At 39.5% G+C, this 13,023-nt stretch overlaps 1 protein-coding gene across 9 annotated transcripts in view; it reads right to left on the bottom strand.

The window, feature by feature from the left end:
- Positions 1–745: 745 nt before the first annotated feature.
- The window catches only part of TENM1 (teneurin transmembrane protein 1), a 908,570-nt gene continuing 896,292 nt past the window's right edge, over positions 746–13,023 (bottom strand). For all 9 annotated transcript variants that reach the window (XM_032196349.1, XM_032196354.1, XM_032196351.1 and 6 more), the window contains 5 exons: positions 10,590–10,886; positions 6,119–6,506; positions 4,236–5,456; positions 3,585–3,727; positions 746–2,191 (listed from right to left, as the gene is read on the bottom strand). In XM_032196349.1, the coding sequence (XP_032052240.1) occupies positions 1,433–2,191; positions 3,585–3,727; positions 4,236–5,456; positions 6,119–6,506; positions 10,590–10,886 (2,808 nt within the window). In that variant the 3' untranslated portion in view covers positions 746–1,432. The remainder of the gene's footprint in view (positions 2,192–3,584; positions 3,728–4,235; positions 5,457–6,118; positions 6,507–10,589; positions 10,887–13,023) is intronic.

The raw sequence follows: 13,023 nt of genomic DNA on the forward strand, positions 1-13,023 counted from the left end.
TAAAGGAAATGTGGTTACCTATCCCCCCCATGTGCCCGCCCCCCGCCCAAGCTAATCAGATCTTTTAAAAATGACAAGCGAAAAGAAGGATCACCTACTCTGCTATGAAATAACTGTGCCAGCAGCACGATACCTTGGGAAATAAAAATTTCTGCCCATGCAATATAATGCTTTTCTATGTGCTCTAGATATTGAGCTGAAAAGTGAAGAGTCATCCCCAAAATGTTCTACGTTTATCAACATATGTACTATCCACACAGGTTCATCAACTTCCAACCCATCAATCTTCTTCAGACTCCGCAAAATGAGTAATACAACGGGATTATCAATTTGAGATGAAAATAACATGATGCCTAAACCCAACACCACTATAACTTCCAAATGATCTGTGAGAAGAAGAGTCCTGACCCAATGACTATAGGCAGGACTGATCCTGCACGGCTACAAATTGCATACACGCGAACCCTCCCAGCTGAATAACAGAGGTTGTCCCAAAAGCATTGAGATAAAGCCTAATCCAAAGCCTGCTGATGTCAGGGGGGAGACCCCTGTTGACTACCGTGCTCGCAGGGCTGTTTTGGCCATCTCTGGTACCTGGCTGAACCCCAACGCTGCAGTGTGACCCCGCTCCCCTCCGCCAGGAGGATCTGCAGCTGCACTGTGTTGCTGGACTCCAGCACAACCCCACACCAAGGGAACCAGGAGAGAAACTCCCGTGTGTGAACAGAGATGCAACGTGGTTTTCTTCACTGACTGAATGAGAGGTGGCCACAATCTAGCAAAGGCGAAGCTCATATACAGCCTCTATGAGCTGTATCCATAAAAATACTTACAAACTGTGTCTAATAAAAGTTGGGTTTTCCAGGTTAGAAAATCCCTTAGATCACAGCTGTGACAAATGACATGTGCAGTGTTGATGAGCAATGACAAAGTTTCCATACACAGTCTGGGTTTTGTATGCAATCCCTTGAACCTATGGGAGATCTCAATGGGATAAAACTGCCCAGTAAATACAGGCTACAGAATTGGGCTCTGTAACCTTTTAAATAACTGGTGAGTTACTAAATCAACAGCAACGGAAAAGAAGTGGTGTTTCTTTAGAAGAAGGCAGAGCACGCTGCGCTCTCACCTGCCCTGCTTGGATGCGTGCTCTCACCCCGGGCTGTTCGTGCTCTCATGCAGCTATTAGCTCTGCTTCTGAAAGGTTTGAATACTGCCACACAAGAACTAAAAATCTCCACTGTCATCTCTCAAAGAGTTAAACGAACAATATTAAAATACCATCTTCTGTCACATTTAAAGGCAGTTGGATATGTTTTTTTCCTCTATATTTATATATACAGAGTTCTGATCTAGAAAAACCAATACAATAAACCATTTTACGTTTAAAAACAGGCAGTCTTTGGTGACGCAAAGGCAGAGGTTTTCTTTGTTACCTTCTGCCTATTTCACTCTGTCTCATAAAGTGAATATTATTGGCACTGTCAGAAAGTTCGAGATACTGCTCCACAGACAAAACAAAATATCCATCATAGCCTTGTACCCGCCCAGTGCTTAGAAGCTGCTGTTTCTCTCCGTCTGTCCATGCCCTAATCCCTTCTTCCCCTTCCTGCAGCCGTCTCTGCTCCTTAGTCCAGGCCTGAGTCACAGCTCTCTGCCTGGCTATCTCTAAGACATGGTTCTTTTCTTCTTCTACTGTTGTTCCATACCGAACGTTAAAGCACAGTGCGCCGTGCTGGAGCTGTATGTCAGCGAAGCGTCTAGTCCTCCCATTGATCACGGAAGTCATCTGTGACACTGTGACGTTGATGCCATTCTCCAGGATGCGTCGTCCTCCGGTGTTGCCAATTAGGGCCAAATCTTCCTCCAGAGACCCCAACTTGATAAAGTAGTGCGTGTCTCGGCCCTCTATGGTGAAGTGCAGGTTCTCCAGATAGTGAGCGTTGTTGAGTATGGCAGCGATGCGCCGGCTGTCCTCATTAGCCACACCGATAATGTCCGCTGTCACTATACCATCCTTGATAGCAAATTTGATGCCTTTCCCAAACACTGAAGGAATAGCTGCAAACCTTGGTTGCTTCACGCTCTCATAGCACTTGCCATCACTATAACTGGGTGTCATAGGAAGTTGATCCAAGGATATAAAGTTTCGGAGTTGTTTTTGTAGCTCACACTGAATACCAAGGATAGTCTGGAAAAGAAAACACAAACAAAGTTTGCAGGAGAGGAATCTTGTAGTTCTTCATGGTGTGTCACAGTTCCTACCAATATCTTAGCTGCTTAAAATGGATCTCCAATTCTTTCACAAAACATCTTGTGCATCTACAGAGCCTGGGTATTTGCACAGGCTTTCTAATCACCTATCACTTTCTGTCTCTTGGACTCTTTAGTTTCTAGAAAACAAGTGGAAAACATGTTTATCACAAATGCTGTTCTCACTCTTATCCTTCCTTTTTTCTTCCTCCCCTTCTTGAATTGTCACTCTAATGGCTGGACTTTCAACTTATAGGCAAGGGGAAACCTGAATTCAAAACTGTACTCTCTCACATGATTCTAGGCAAATCACTAGGTCTCTGTGTGTCTCGTTATGTCTTCTGTAAAACAGCAGAAACAGTTTTATAGCCAATTCTTTAAGGAAATCAAGCTGTGAAGGTCTCAGAACACTAGAACAATAGGAACAAGGGAAGTTCATCAGATCTGTAGATCTTCCTCTCCATTGTGGCAAAGAAATCTCCCTCCAACTGTCTATTTGTCTTTTTACAGTATACCTATCACAATAATCTTCCTGTGCCTTTGTAATAGCTCCTTTAATATCTCAGTGATAATTTTACTTGGACATGCTCCTAAATTTGGAACCAGCTCTGACTCTCCAGCCCTCTGCACACTGTGCAGTCATCTCTGAATGGGAAAAGAAGCGCACTATACGCTGCTGATGTGAACTCACAACTATTTATACTTCCTTTTCCTGACTACATTAGAGGAAGGCATCTTTTCTCTCCTTTGTAAAATTATACCTCTGTGTTAACAGATGCTCTTATGGTTAAATGCAAAACATGAACACCTTCTCAGAACATCCATAGTTGGTCCTGTTGCAGTCACATTGATTGCTAGACCCTGTAAGCTGCTGCATGTCTCTTCTTAGTGAAAACAAGCTCTGGGGTTTGAGTTTTACAGACTCCCCCTCAAATCCACAGCAAGGTTTCTGTTTTCCTGCAAAGGCTATGCAGAGAAACAGACTTGTAAAGCTGTTTCTACTCTTGGTGATTTTGGCTTCTTTGCTCTCTATGGCTTCTTTGCTATCAAAGACAAAAACTTGGTGTTTTAATTCTTTAATTCCATAAAATTTTGCAGTTCAATTTGTGCACAAACGTTTTATCATTTTGCTTTGAAGTTTCTTCACTGTGTTCCTAGAAGTTTCTCTTTAAAACTCGAATCTGATGCCAGTAAATAATGCATAGTTAGACTATTATTTGCCTTGTCTATCATGTTGAAAAAACAGTTACATTGTTTCCTTGTTAATCAGCATTTTCTAACCAAATTGCTCACTTCAGAAATAGAAGCAGTTGAACAGAGTTTATGCTAACCTTTCCAGGATCCCACTCTTGGGTTTTTGTTTGAAGCTGTAGAAGTTCATATGTTGTCTCCAAAGCTTCTATCTCCGGTTTTGGGAACCCAGGTAGTACATTGTGCAACTGGAAACCAAACAGCTCTAGCCAACTTCCAATATCTACAAAATAAATAAATAAGTAAAAAAATAAATAAATATTCAGGCAATGAGACATATAAATCCTAGAAAAAGTGCGTGTAGTTTACAGAAATTCAAGCTATTCAGAAATAATGATTTCACATCAATTTTTGTTTTTAGTACTGGTTATAGCATTTATTTTAGAAAACAAATTATCTGATTACAAAGCATAGCAATACTCTAATCGATTGTGTACCCGCTTCCTACTTATAATGGAAAAAAATTAGAATTATGCTGCCTCCATTCTTCCCCTATTTTTAGCATTTAGAGAAGAAGCAGATGAAGCTATTAATTATTTTACTGATTACCAGAAGACTATAAAAACAGATGAAGCTCTGTAAGTTGTTAGCTATCAAAGAAATAACTTTAATATATCTAAGACTAGAGCCAAATACTAACTTTGGATGTATATAAAGGATTTCTGGAGGATTAAATCCATACCAGAATCTGACCAAAACCTGTATTTTTGTAAGAAATGTGTTACTTTTACCTGTTGTATACTTAGCGACATCTTGGATCCTGCCAACTGGGTAGTTATTTTCAAATGAGTAGAGATTAAATGGTTGTGGGACAGCATTCAGGTGTTTCCATATGTGATGGTTTGAGTTGTTCCACCGACCAGCAATGACATCATAGTCCCGCTGGCCCAGATGAACCAATTTAGTGAGAGAATCATAGAGCCCTCCATGAAAACCAATGATAACCTGGAAATCTGGATTAGTGTCCTGGTAGATCTCTCCATATGGTGTGTACAAAATTTCTTTTATAACTTGTCCCCGACTGCTAAACACTGCTAGTGGTGTTCCAGTGTTATCACAAGCAACATAATATTCTTCCCCACTGCTTAATTCCATTGCAATGAGATGACCTTGAAGATCATAATATAGGGATGTTATTTCTGAGCTAGTATGATTGTACAAGTGAGTAACTCGTATTGGGTTGGAGAGATCAGCATAAAAGAACTGTAGGTGTTGTCCCAGGCTTGATTTACTTGCAACTCGTCTTCCAAGACCATCATAGCAGTATTGCACAGTCCAGCCAGACACTTTGTTGTATGCTTTGTTCAACAGACCATTAGAGTTGTACTCAAAGATCTCATTGCCTCTTTGCCTGAGAAAACCATCTTCATCCATTTTATATTGAATTTCTCCAAGTCTGGTAATGCGATCTCTAAGATCGTATCTCAGAGGAGTGAGGCGTGCGCTGTTTCCATGGCTCAGCAAATTTATGTTGCCATTAAGGTCATAGCTGTAGCGCCACTGGGTTTTATCATTCACAGACACAGTCTGAAGTTGACCATCAGCATCATACTCGTAAAAATACCTAGTTATATTGGCATCCACACCTACGCGTGTATCGCAGATCACCATACGACCCATATTATCATACTGAATGGTCATCCAGTAGGCAATAGACTTTAGAATTTCATACTGTACTTCGATCACCTGACCGTTGGCACTAAAAATTTTCGTATGTTTCATCACAGTGGTGGTTATAACTTGGTTTAAATCATAATTAATCACACTGAATTTCCCAAATTGTTCTGTCCTGCCAGAGACATCAACGTAACGGTACAGATCAATGGGCAGAGGTGTCTCATTTATCATGGCCTGCATACTTGTGACACGGAAATTGTTGTAGCTGTAGTCAAATCTGGCATTTACAAGCCCTTCTTCACTAAACCTGAAGATCTGGCGACTGATAAGTGGACCTGTCCACAAGAAACAGAGGAAAGAGGAAAAGCAAGAAAAGAAATGAATTATGTCCATAGTACACTTCACAGAATAAGCACAGAAAAGCTATGAACTCAAATATACCCTTGCCTCATTGCTACTTGACTGTCTCAGACAGTACATTAACTAAGAGTATGTTTGATTATTCTCTCACAAACCTTTATTAATGTTTGCTCTACAAAATATTTGTATTTTATTAACATTTGTTTAAATGAATGCTATTTTATTCATAATTATGATTCCTTTTTAGTTACAAGATAATTCTAAACTGAATTTATTTTACATGGTGATTTCCTTATATAAATAGTCCTTTTGAATTTATGTTACATTTTGGTATAAACAGGGAAACTTACAAACACAAACAATAAACCAACTTGATTTAGTATTTAGCAAATATCCACACAGTGGAATAAAAACAATCAAACATTGTAATCGCTATTCCAAACCAAGCAGTAAAAAGAAAACTGTATTTCAAACGGGACAGCTATATATGCCCATGGACTCAGACATAGACATATATACACATTTTTTTCTATTGAAACATAAAAAATAAGAAGACATAAAAATAATGGAATTTCATGCCAGGTACGTGCAGGATCAGAACCAAAAACTTTAGCAAAGTAGTTATAGTTACACAAACCTGTTTGCCTGTATCTGATGGTACAGATGAACCCATCATGCATTAAGTGTATGGTTTTAATAACCCCAGAAGATTCCTCATAGGTAAATGTGACCTGAGTAGTATCGTAAAGGATCTCGGAAAGCCGGGATTGCTTGGTGTACTTGTAAAGGACCCTGCGACCTGTCCCGGGATACAATGTTTGCAGGAGCCGTCCGTCTCTGGTGATGTCCTGGATGAAAGCTGCAGTGCTGTCCGGTGGGGTGTAGATGTTGCGGTAGTACCCAACAGACAGCATGGTCTGCAAGGCATGGCGCACCATGCTGGGCATGGTGACCGAAAGCAGGTAGTCTGACTGGTCGTACTCGAAGATGTAGCGGCGCTGGCTGTGCAACAGGAGCATCACGGACTGCAATCAAACAGGAAGGGCAGTGTAAGTGGTTGATCAAGCAAATTATTATTCATTCATCTGGTGAGTGCCTGAAGATTAAGGAAATGCTGAAACAACCACCCACTCTTGTAGGTTGCTCTTACTGTCTGTGTAACTGCGGGTAAAGCTTTCAGCTTCAGCAGACCTGGCCAGCAACGCAAAGTGGCATAAAGCAGAAGGAGAATGATAATAAGGCTAGAGGTAAGGACCCCCAAACTAGAAGGCAGATGTGGCTCTCAGTGGCATTTCAGCCTCATGCTGACTTGCCATGTTGCTTTGAAATATTTAGGTCATCCTCCCAGGAAGCTAAAACAGAGGGAACCACTTCTTCAATCACAGGTAGAGCATCTGTACCAACAGATGTTTCTACAGGAGGTGGAAAGGCAAACCATACAGTGGTGTGTATGTGGTGTTTAGCTTTTATTGGTATTCTGCATAGCTCTAGCACAGACCTACCCCTTCTTCTGTATGTCTTCTATGAAAGACCACCCCAGAGGCCCCAGTATCCCTGTGCTTAGAGAAGGTTCTCTCTCTGTTTTTTAATGTTTAAAAAGAATAAATTTTCTACACAGGTACTAGATATTTTGCCCCAGGTTGGTTAATTGTGGCCAGTCAATGAAATATGTTTTTCTTTCCCCCCCTTTTTTTTTTTTTTTTTTTTTTTTTTTTTGGCAAATGAGTATGCAAGCATGGCAAGCAAGCATTTTTCTTTGCAAGTGTTTCTGTTTGGGTTCTGTAAACCTCTCCACCAGTCCCGTGCAAGGTCACAGCATGCAGCATACAACGCTGCTGGTGAACAGTCACTGTTGAAACAAGCAGAATGAAAGCACAGAGTGAAAATGTATGGGAGAACTTTGTAGCCTTCCTGCAGCCCTGGTGAGTGGCCTGGATGTTTCAGAGCGCTGCGCATCCTTGCTCCAGTGCCTGATCTCAAATGGAGAGTATATTCTGAGCAGTTCTGAGCTCATGGCCCTGTAAGCAAATTTGTTGGTCTTTTCTGAACTGAGACACCATGCAAAACAAAGTTTTACAAGGAATGTGTGATTGTGCTTTTTCACAGAGCATTGGGAAAAGAAATCAGGAAAAAGGCTTTTTTTAAAAAAAATTATTTTTTCCTTTTTACCTCCAAACTCCTCTGTGGGAAGAAAATACCAAGAGCTCAGCCCTGTGATGTGTTAAGTAACTTTGTTTGTAAGGCACTGTGCTCTGACAAATAACCAGAGTGCTCATTCAGAGGAGAGAAAACAGCTAAGCCCAGACCAGACTCTCTTGCCCCCCGACTTGTAAGGTGTGTGCCCTCCTGCCCTTGCTGATGGGCACCCACCACCTGCTTGCCAGCCCAGGAGCCCCAACACATCCCAATGTGTGCCAACAGACCTAGACACCAAGCTTTTTTCTGATCGCTTTACTGCTGGTCTGCCAAGCACTTCTAACACACATGGAGTTCATTTTAGCTTCACCTTCAGTCAACAGTCCCCAGACTGCAGTAAACCATGGGCTGAACTCTCTCCTAGCACTGATGTGATGCTGCTCTCTATATACTGCTCCCGGGCCTATTTTTAAACTGTCTGCCATTGACAGAGTATGAATAACAAGATCAGAAACATCTCTAATATAATTTTAGTGCCCCTGTGTGCCATTTTACAGCACTTTGTGGCTTTTCCACTTTTGTCCAGGATAGTAAAAGGCTAGACAGTAGAAGGGTTGGAGACTTACTGTCCTATCTAGCCTATTAGGGACACTATAAAGAGAAAACAAAATTAATTCCCTATTCATCCTGATAATATTACAATAGATTTTTGCACTATCTGCACAAATTGGATCCTAATCATTTTAGAGGATTTCAGAGGGGAGCTGGTAAAACATCCATGTTATAAGAACAGCCAAAGCCTGATCAGCCACGTAATGACTGATGCGACGACACCAAAGCCAGTGCCAAGAACTGGGGGCTCTCCTGGGAACACGCAACTGCTGGGCACGGCCACTAGATGTCATTTCTGTCCAACACACGCACACAGCTGCTCAGCGAGTTTGTCTGGAGGTAAACAGCAGGATTTGGGATGTAAACTGGAAGTATTCAGGTTTTATAACGCCATCAGCTAATTGAGGAGAGCGACCAAATCAAGAGAAGCCCAATGTCATCAGTGAGAATTAATTCCAGTACTACCATTACAGGGCTCTTGAAAACTTACTGGGACTAACCCTGGAAGGAGAGCTTTTAGAAGACATACAATTAACTCATCAAGTGGTAATAAATGGAAAAGTAAATAACTAGGAGTTGGAAGCGAACTATATAATTGATTTTTTGATAAAAGGAATTATTGGGTCTTATGAGGTTTCAGACAACATTACATAATTAACACAACGAGCTATTGACTTTAATGGGCTACAAAATGATATCTCAATGTCTAATTTTGACAGTGAATTCATCTTTCTTTGGCACAAGTAACAAATTGTGAGGAAAGCACATTAAATAGCTGGGAGATTATGTCTATAGTGTGTATGGCTTTCAATAATTTAGTGACAAGTTACAGTATAAGTCAAGCCTGCTGCTACCTGAGCCAGTAGTCTTTTGTCATTTGCTCCTACAAGATCAGGATTTGTCCACTTGTGCAGAATTCCAGAATGACAGGTTTAAATCATATGACTTTATTTATAAGCTCATCATAAACTATGAGCAAGCAAAGTGGTTGGAAAGATAAAAAGCATACATCTTTCCAAAATTACGGTCCATTAGGCCCGAAGAAAAAATAAAAGATTCCAAAAGGCACGTTGCCAAATATTTGAAAGCTGTGCTAAATGCCTGTTTACTTGCAATTTGAAGAAGAGCATACAGACAAAAGGAGCCCTGACAAACTTATCTGAACTAAACTTCTGAAGCTTCCAGGGTTTGCCAATCTTGTTAACAAGTGAAAGAACCATACTGCATGCAGACAAGGAAGGAATCATATTTTTATGCATCACATTTTTTTTTCTGGGTTAGATTTAATTTTTTTTTGAGGATCAGGCTTAAATACATTCAAAATAAGTATAGCAAAGTTTATCTTAAAAGTACACATTTGGAACTTTTATATATCGAACTAACTTCAAAGTCACTGGATTCCTTGTGTGTAACACCCTCTATCAGTTTTACCTCACCTACCCCCTCCTATACTTTCCCTGTGGTTAACAGGTTCAGAAAAATGTTCTGCAAACTCAGGGTATAATGGATAGTCACAGATGTTGCTATTTAAAAAAAAAAAGTTTTGAAGGACACTGTTTGAATATAATTTCACACTTAGTTCTGGAAGCTTTAAAATACAGATTGGCTTTTTGGATTTGAGAGACAAAATAACAAATGAGATGCTTGTACAGACAAATGAGATGCTGTTTCTGAGACTGTACAGCATTTATGCTGTCATTTCATGACCACACACATAACTGAAAATTAGAACACTCAGGTAATTTAGACATGAAGTCACTATAAAAGCAGGGCAATAACTCATTTCATATTAGTTTATGGGTTTTCCCCCAAATGGGCATCATAAATACTAAAGTAATTTGTCTCCTCGAAGGATTAGTCCATTTCTTACAGCATAGCACCGAACAAGTGCTAGCTTGCACTCACTGGTGCATAATTTTGGCTTAAAAGAAGTGTGTTTTGGGGGATGAAACAGTTCCGTTTTGATGACTTATTTCTTTGACTACTTTTATTTACTAAAGAATGGCAAAACATTTTTCAGTAGTTGGGAGTGTCCTTTGTTCACTTGCACTTGGAGTGGGACAAAGAAGTCTTCTTACCTACCGATTGAACAGATCTGAGCTGCTAATAACTTTCTTCAGAATTAAATTATGACAGGTTTGAAGTGATGACTATAGGTCTAAGCACCTCCAGACACATTTTTCTCTGGTTATTGTAATTGTATGCATTTTCTATAAATCTTATATACTCTTATGATATAATCTTATATAATCTTATGATATAGCATCATAACATAACTCACAATATAGTATCTCTTAGTATCTGCATAAAGAACAAATATTCTTGCCTTGGTAAAATAATCTACTTCTAAAATGACTTACCTTTTCTAAATACGTGTAACTCCATATTTTGCCATCTGCCCATGTTCTGGAAATTATGTTCCCACTTGGATCATACTCCATTTTCTCAGTCCAGGTTCCTCTTTGGATGTAGGTCACTAATCCAGAGTGTGAATAAGTGATATTGACCTCATTGTATTTGCTGATGGGTGACCACAAAACTGGGCGGCCTGTCTGGTCATACATAATCCGAAGAGTGAATTTTCGATGATCATCATAAATCTTTCCTGTTCTGGTTACATGATCGAAATCAATGGAGAGCAGATTTCTATTGTGGGCCTAAACACAAGATACAGGAAGGTAAGAAGACAATGTACCTTAATTACATATGACAGAAACATTTCTGTGTCAGCTCTAATCAAAATATGCAATGACTTAACAGTAGGACTGAGAATTTAGGGCATACTAAAGGAGAACATTCATACATAGAAGAACATTCAGATGGGAAACAGGAGGACCAAGAAACAAAATGTTGTTTGCATTCAGTGTTGCATCATATAGCTGGATGCTTTCTATATCCACACACTAAACTTTCATTGCCACTCTTCTTTTCCTAAGATTTTCTTCTTTTTTCTCAAAAGTGATCTATAGACAGACTGTTTGATTCCAGTCAAAGATGTGTAGTTAAACCCCAAAATTAACAGAATTAATCCTAACTCACCTTCTCTCTCTTAGGCTCCATTAATATCAATAGGTCAGCTGCTGCTGTGGGATAGCCCATGCTAGGTCGCATACTGATGCCGAAGAGGGAAGAGCTGTGCTTGGAGCTCCCAAAAACCCTACTCACCAGTGTCCTCACACTTCTTCCCAAAAGCAGCCTACTCCCAGAGCTTGTGAAAGGCAGTGGCAGAAGTGCCTGCTGCCAGCCGTACTCCTTGCTGCAGGTCTCGGAGCATATTTGGGACCTGCAGCATTTGCTAACCTCATCGTGTCCTTTGGCAAGGGAACAGGTTGACTGCTTCGACCTGCTAGTGCTTGTGGTCCAAAATTTTCGATTAGAAATGAAGCTCAAAGCTGAGCCATATTTCTGAAGACAAAATATGCTTACCCAGTGCTTTTATCATTCAGTCACTGGGCAGTCACTCTTAAACTCCATTTAAATCCAAGCTATAATTTAGAAAGCCATAAAACATTGTTCACTGACTTGTCTTTTTCAGATCAATGCCCAATGTGCTCATTGTATTAATGGACTGAGTTTTATCTAATCACTTGTATTAGTCTATTCCAATTAATACATTCCTTACAGCAGAAATGATGTTAGTTCAGGTGTTAGCGCTGTACAACACAGTGCTTGCTCCTTCCTGAGACCTGGAGGCATAGCAGTAAAGTAAATGGTTAAGAATACCTGTTTAATAATTCAAGCTGTGATCATATGGTGGTTGTGATTAGAAAGAACATTTTTTTTCTTTCCTCTTTCTGTTTTTAGATACAAAATAATCTGAAAATCTAGAAGAAGCAGGTGTTCTTTCTTCAACTACCATTCCTGCGGTTTTATATACATACATGTCTAACTCTAATACATTTACAATAGCTGTAAAATACCTACATACCCCTGTAGACTGCTGTAACTATTACAATTTATGCTCTAATGATACTTAAGGAGCCCAAGTAAAATGTGATGTTCAGCTCAACTATATTTGCTTGTATACAGTCTGATGGATTAGTTTATGATAATATATTTCCTTGCAAACTTATTGCAATTTCTGAAAAAACAAAACAAAACAACAAAAAAAATCAGTCCTCTTGGTGGTAAAATAACTCAGAAGCAAGCAGAAGATACACCCTGCCTCATATTCATTTACTGTCTATGTACATATTTAATGTTCTTATTGCTATTATTATTATTGCCATAGTATACAGCTAGGAGAAAAGAAAGTCTTGAATACAAATTGCTTGCAATCTAATTTTCAGGAATGAGATAACGAATATGAATGAAAATCACACAGAGGCAGAATTAGCAGTAAAGAGGATAGCAGCAGTATTTAAAGGCTCACACAGTTAAAATAAGGTTTTTGGGGACATCATTATTTCCTTTATATTCCATATTTTATGTCTCATTTGTTTACTTTCTTATATTAGATTTAAGTTCAATTTAGCACCCTTCTTAAGACAAGATGCAATGACACATGGGTAGCAGGCTGCATTTCAATGCTGTCATTGAAATGCTGATTTCAAATCCCAGTGGCTTCTTAGAGATGGCTCCTCCAATGTACATGCAAGTCAGTAAGGAGCCCCTGTGAGAGACTGGAGCTCATGTGCTCAGTTACAAGCCAGTAAAAACTGGTTCTGAAAGCAATATTGGTTCAAAATTTCAGCTGACAAAAATAGGGAGAAAATTCAGCTGACTTCAATAATAATTTTAGTAGTTCATAAAAAGATATATCTATTATTTATTTTAAACACTCTTTGGCTCTAC

This window comes from Aythya fuligula, chromosome 13 (genome assembly GCF_009819795.1).
Source record: "Aythya fuligula isolate bAytFul2 chromosome 13, bAytFul2.pri, whole genome shotgun sequence".
In the NCBI taxonomy this organism is placed as follows: Eukaryota; Metazoa; Chordata; class Aves; order Anseriformes; family Anatidae; genus Aythya; species Aythya fuligula.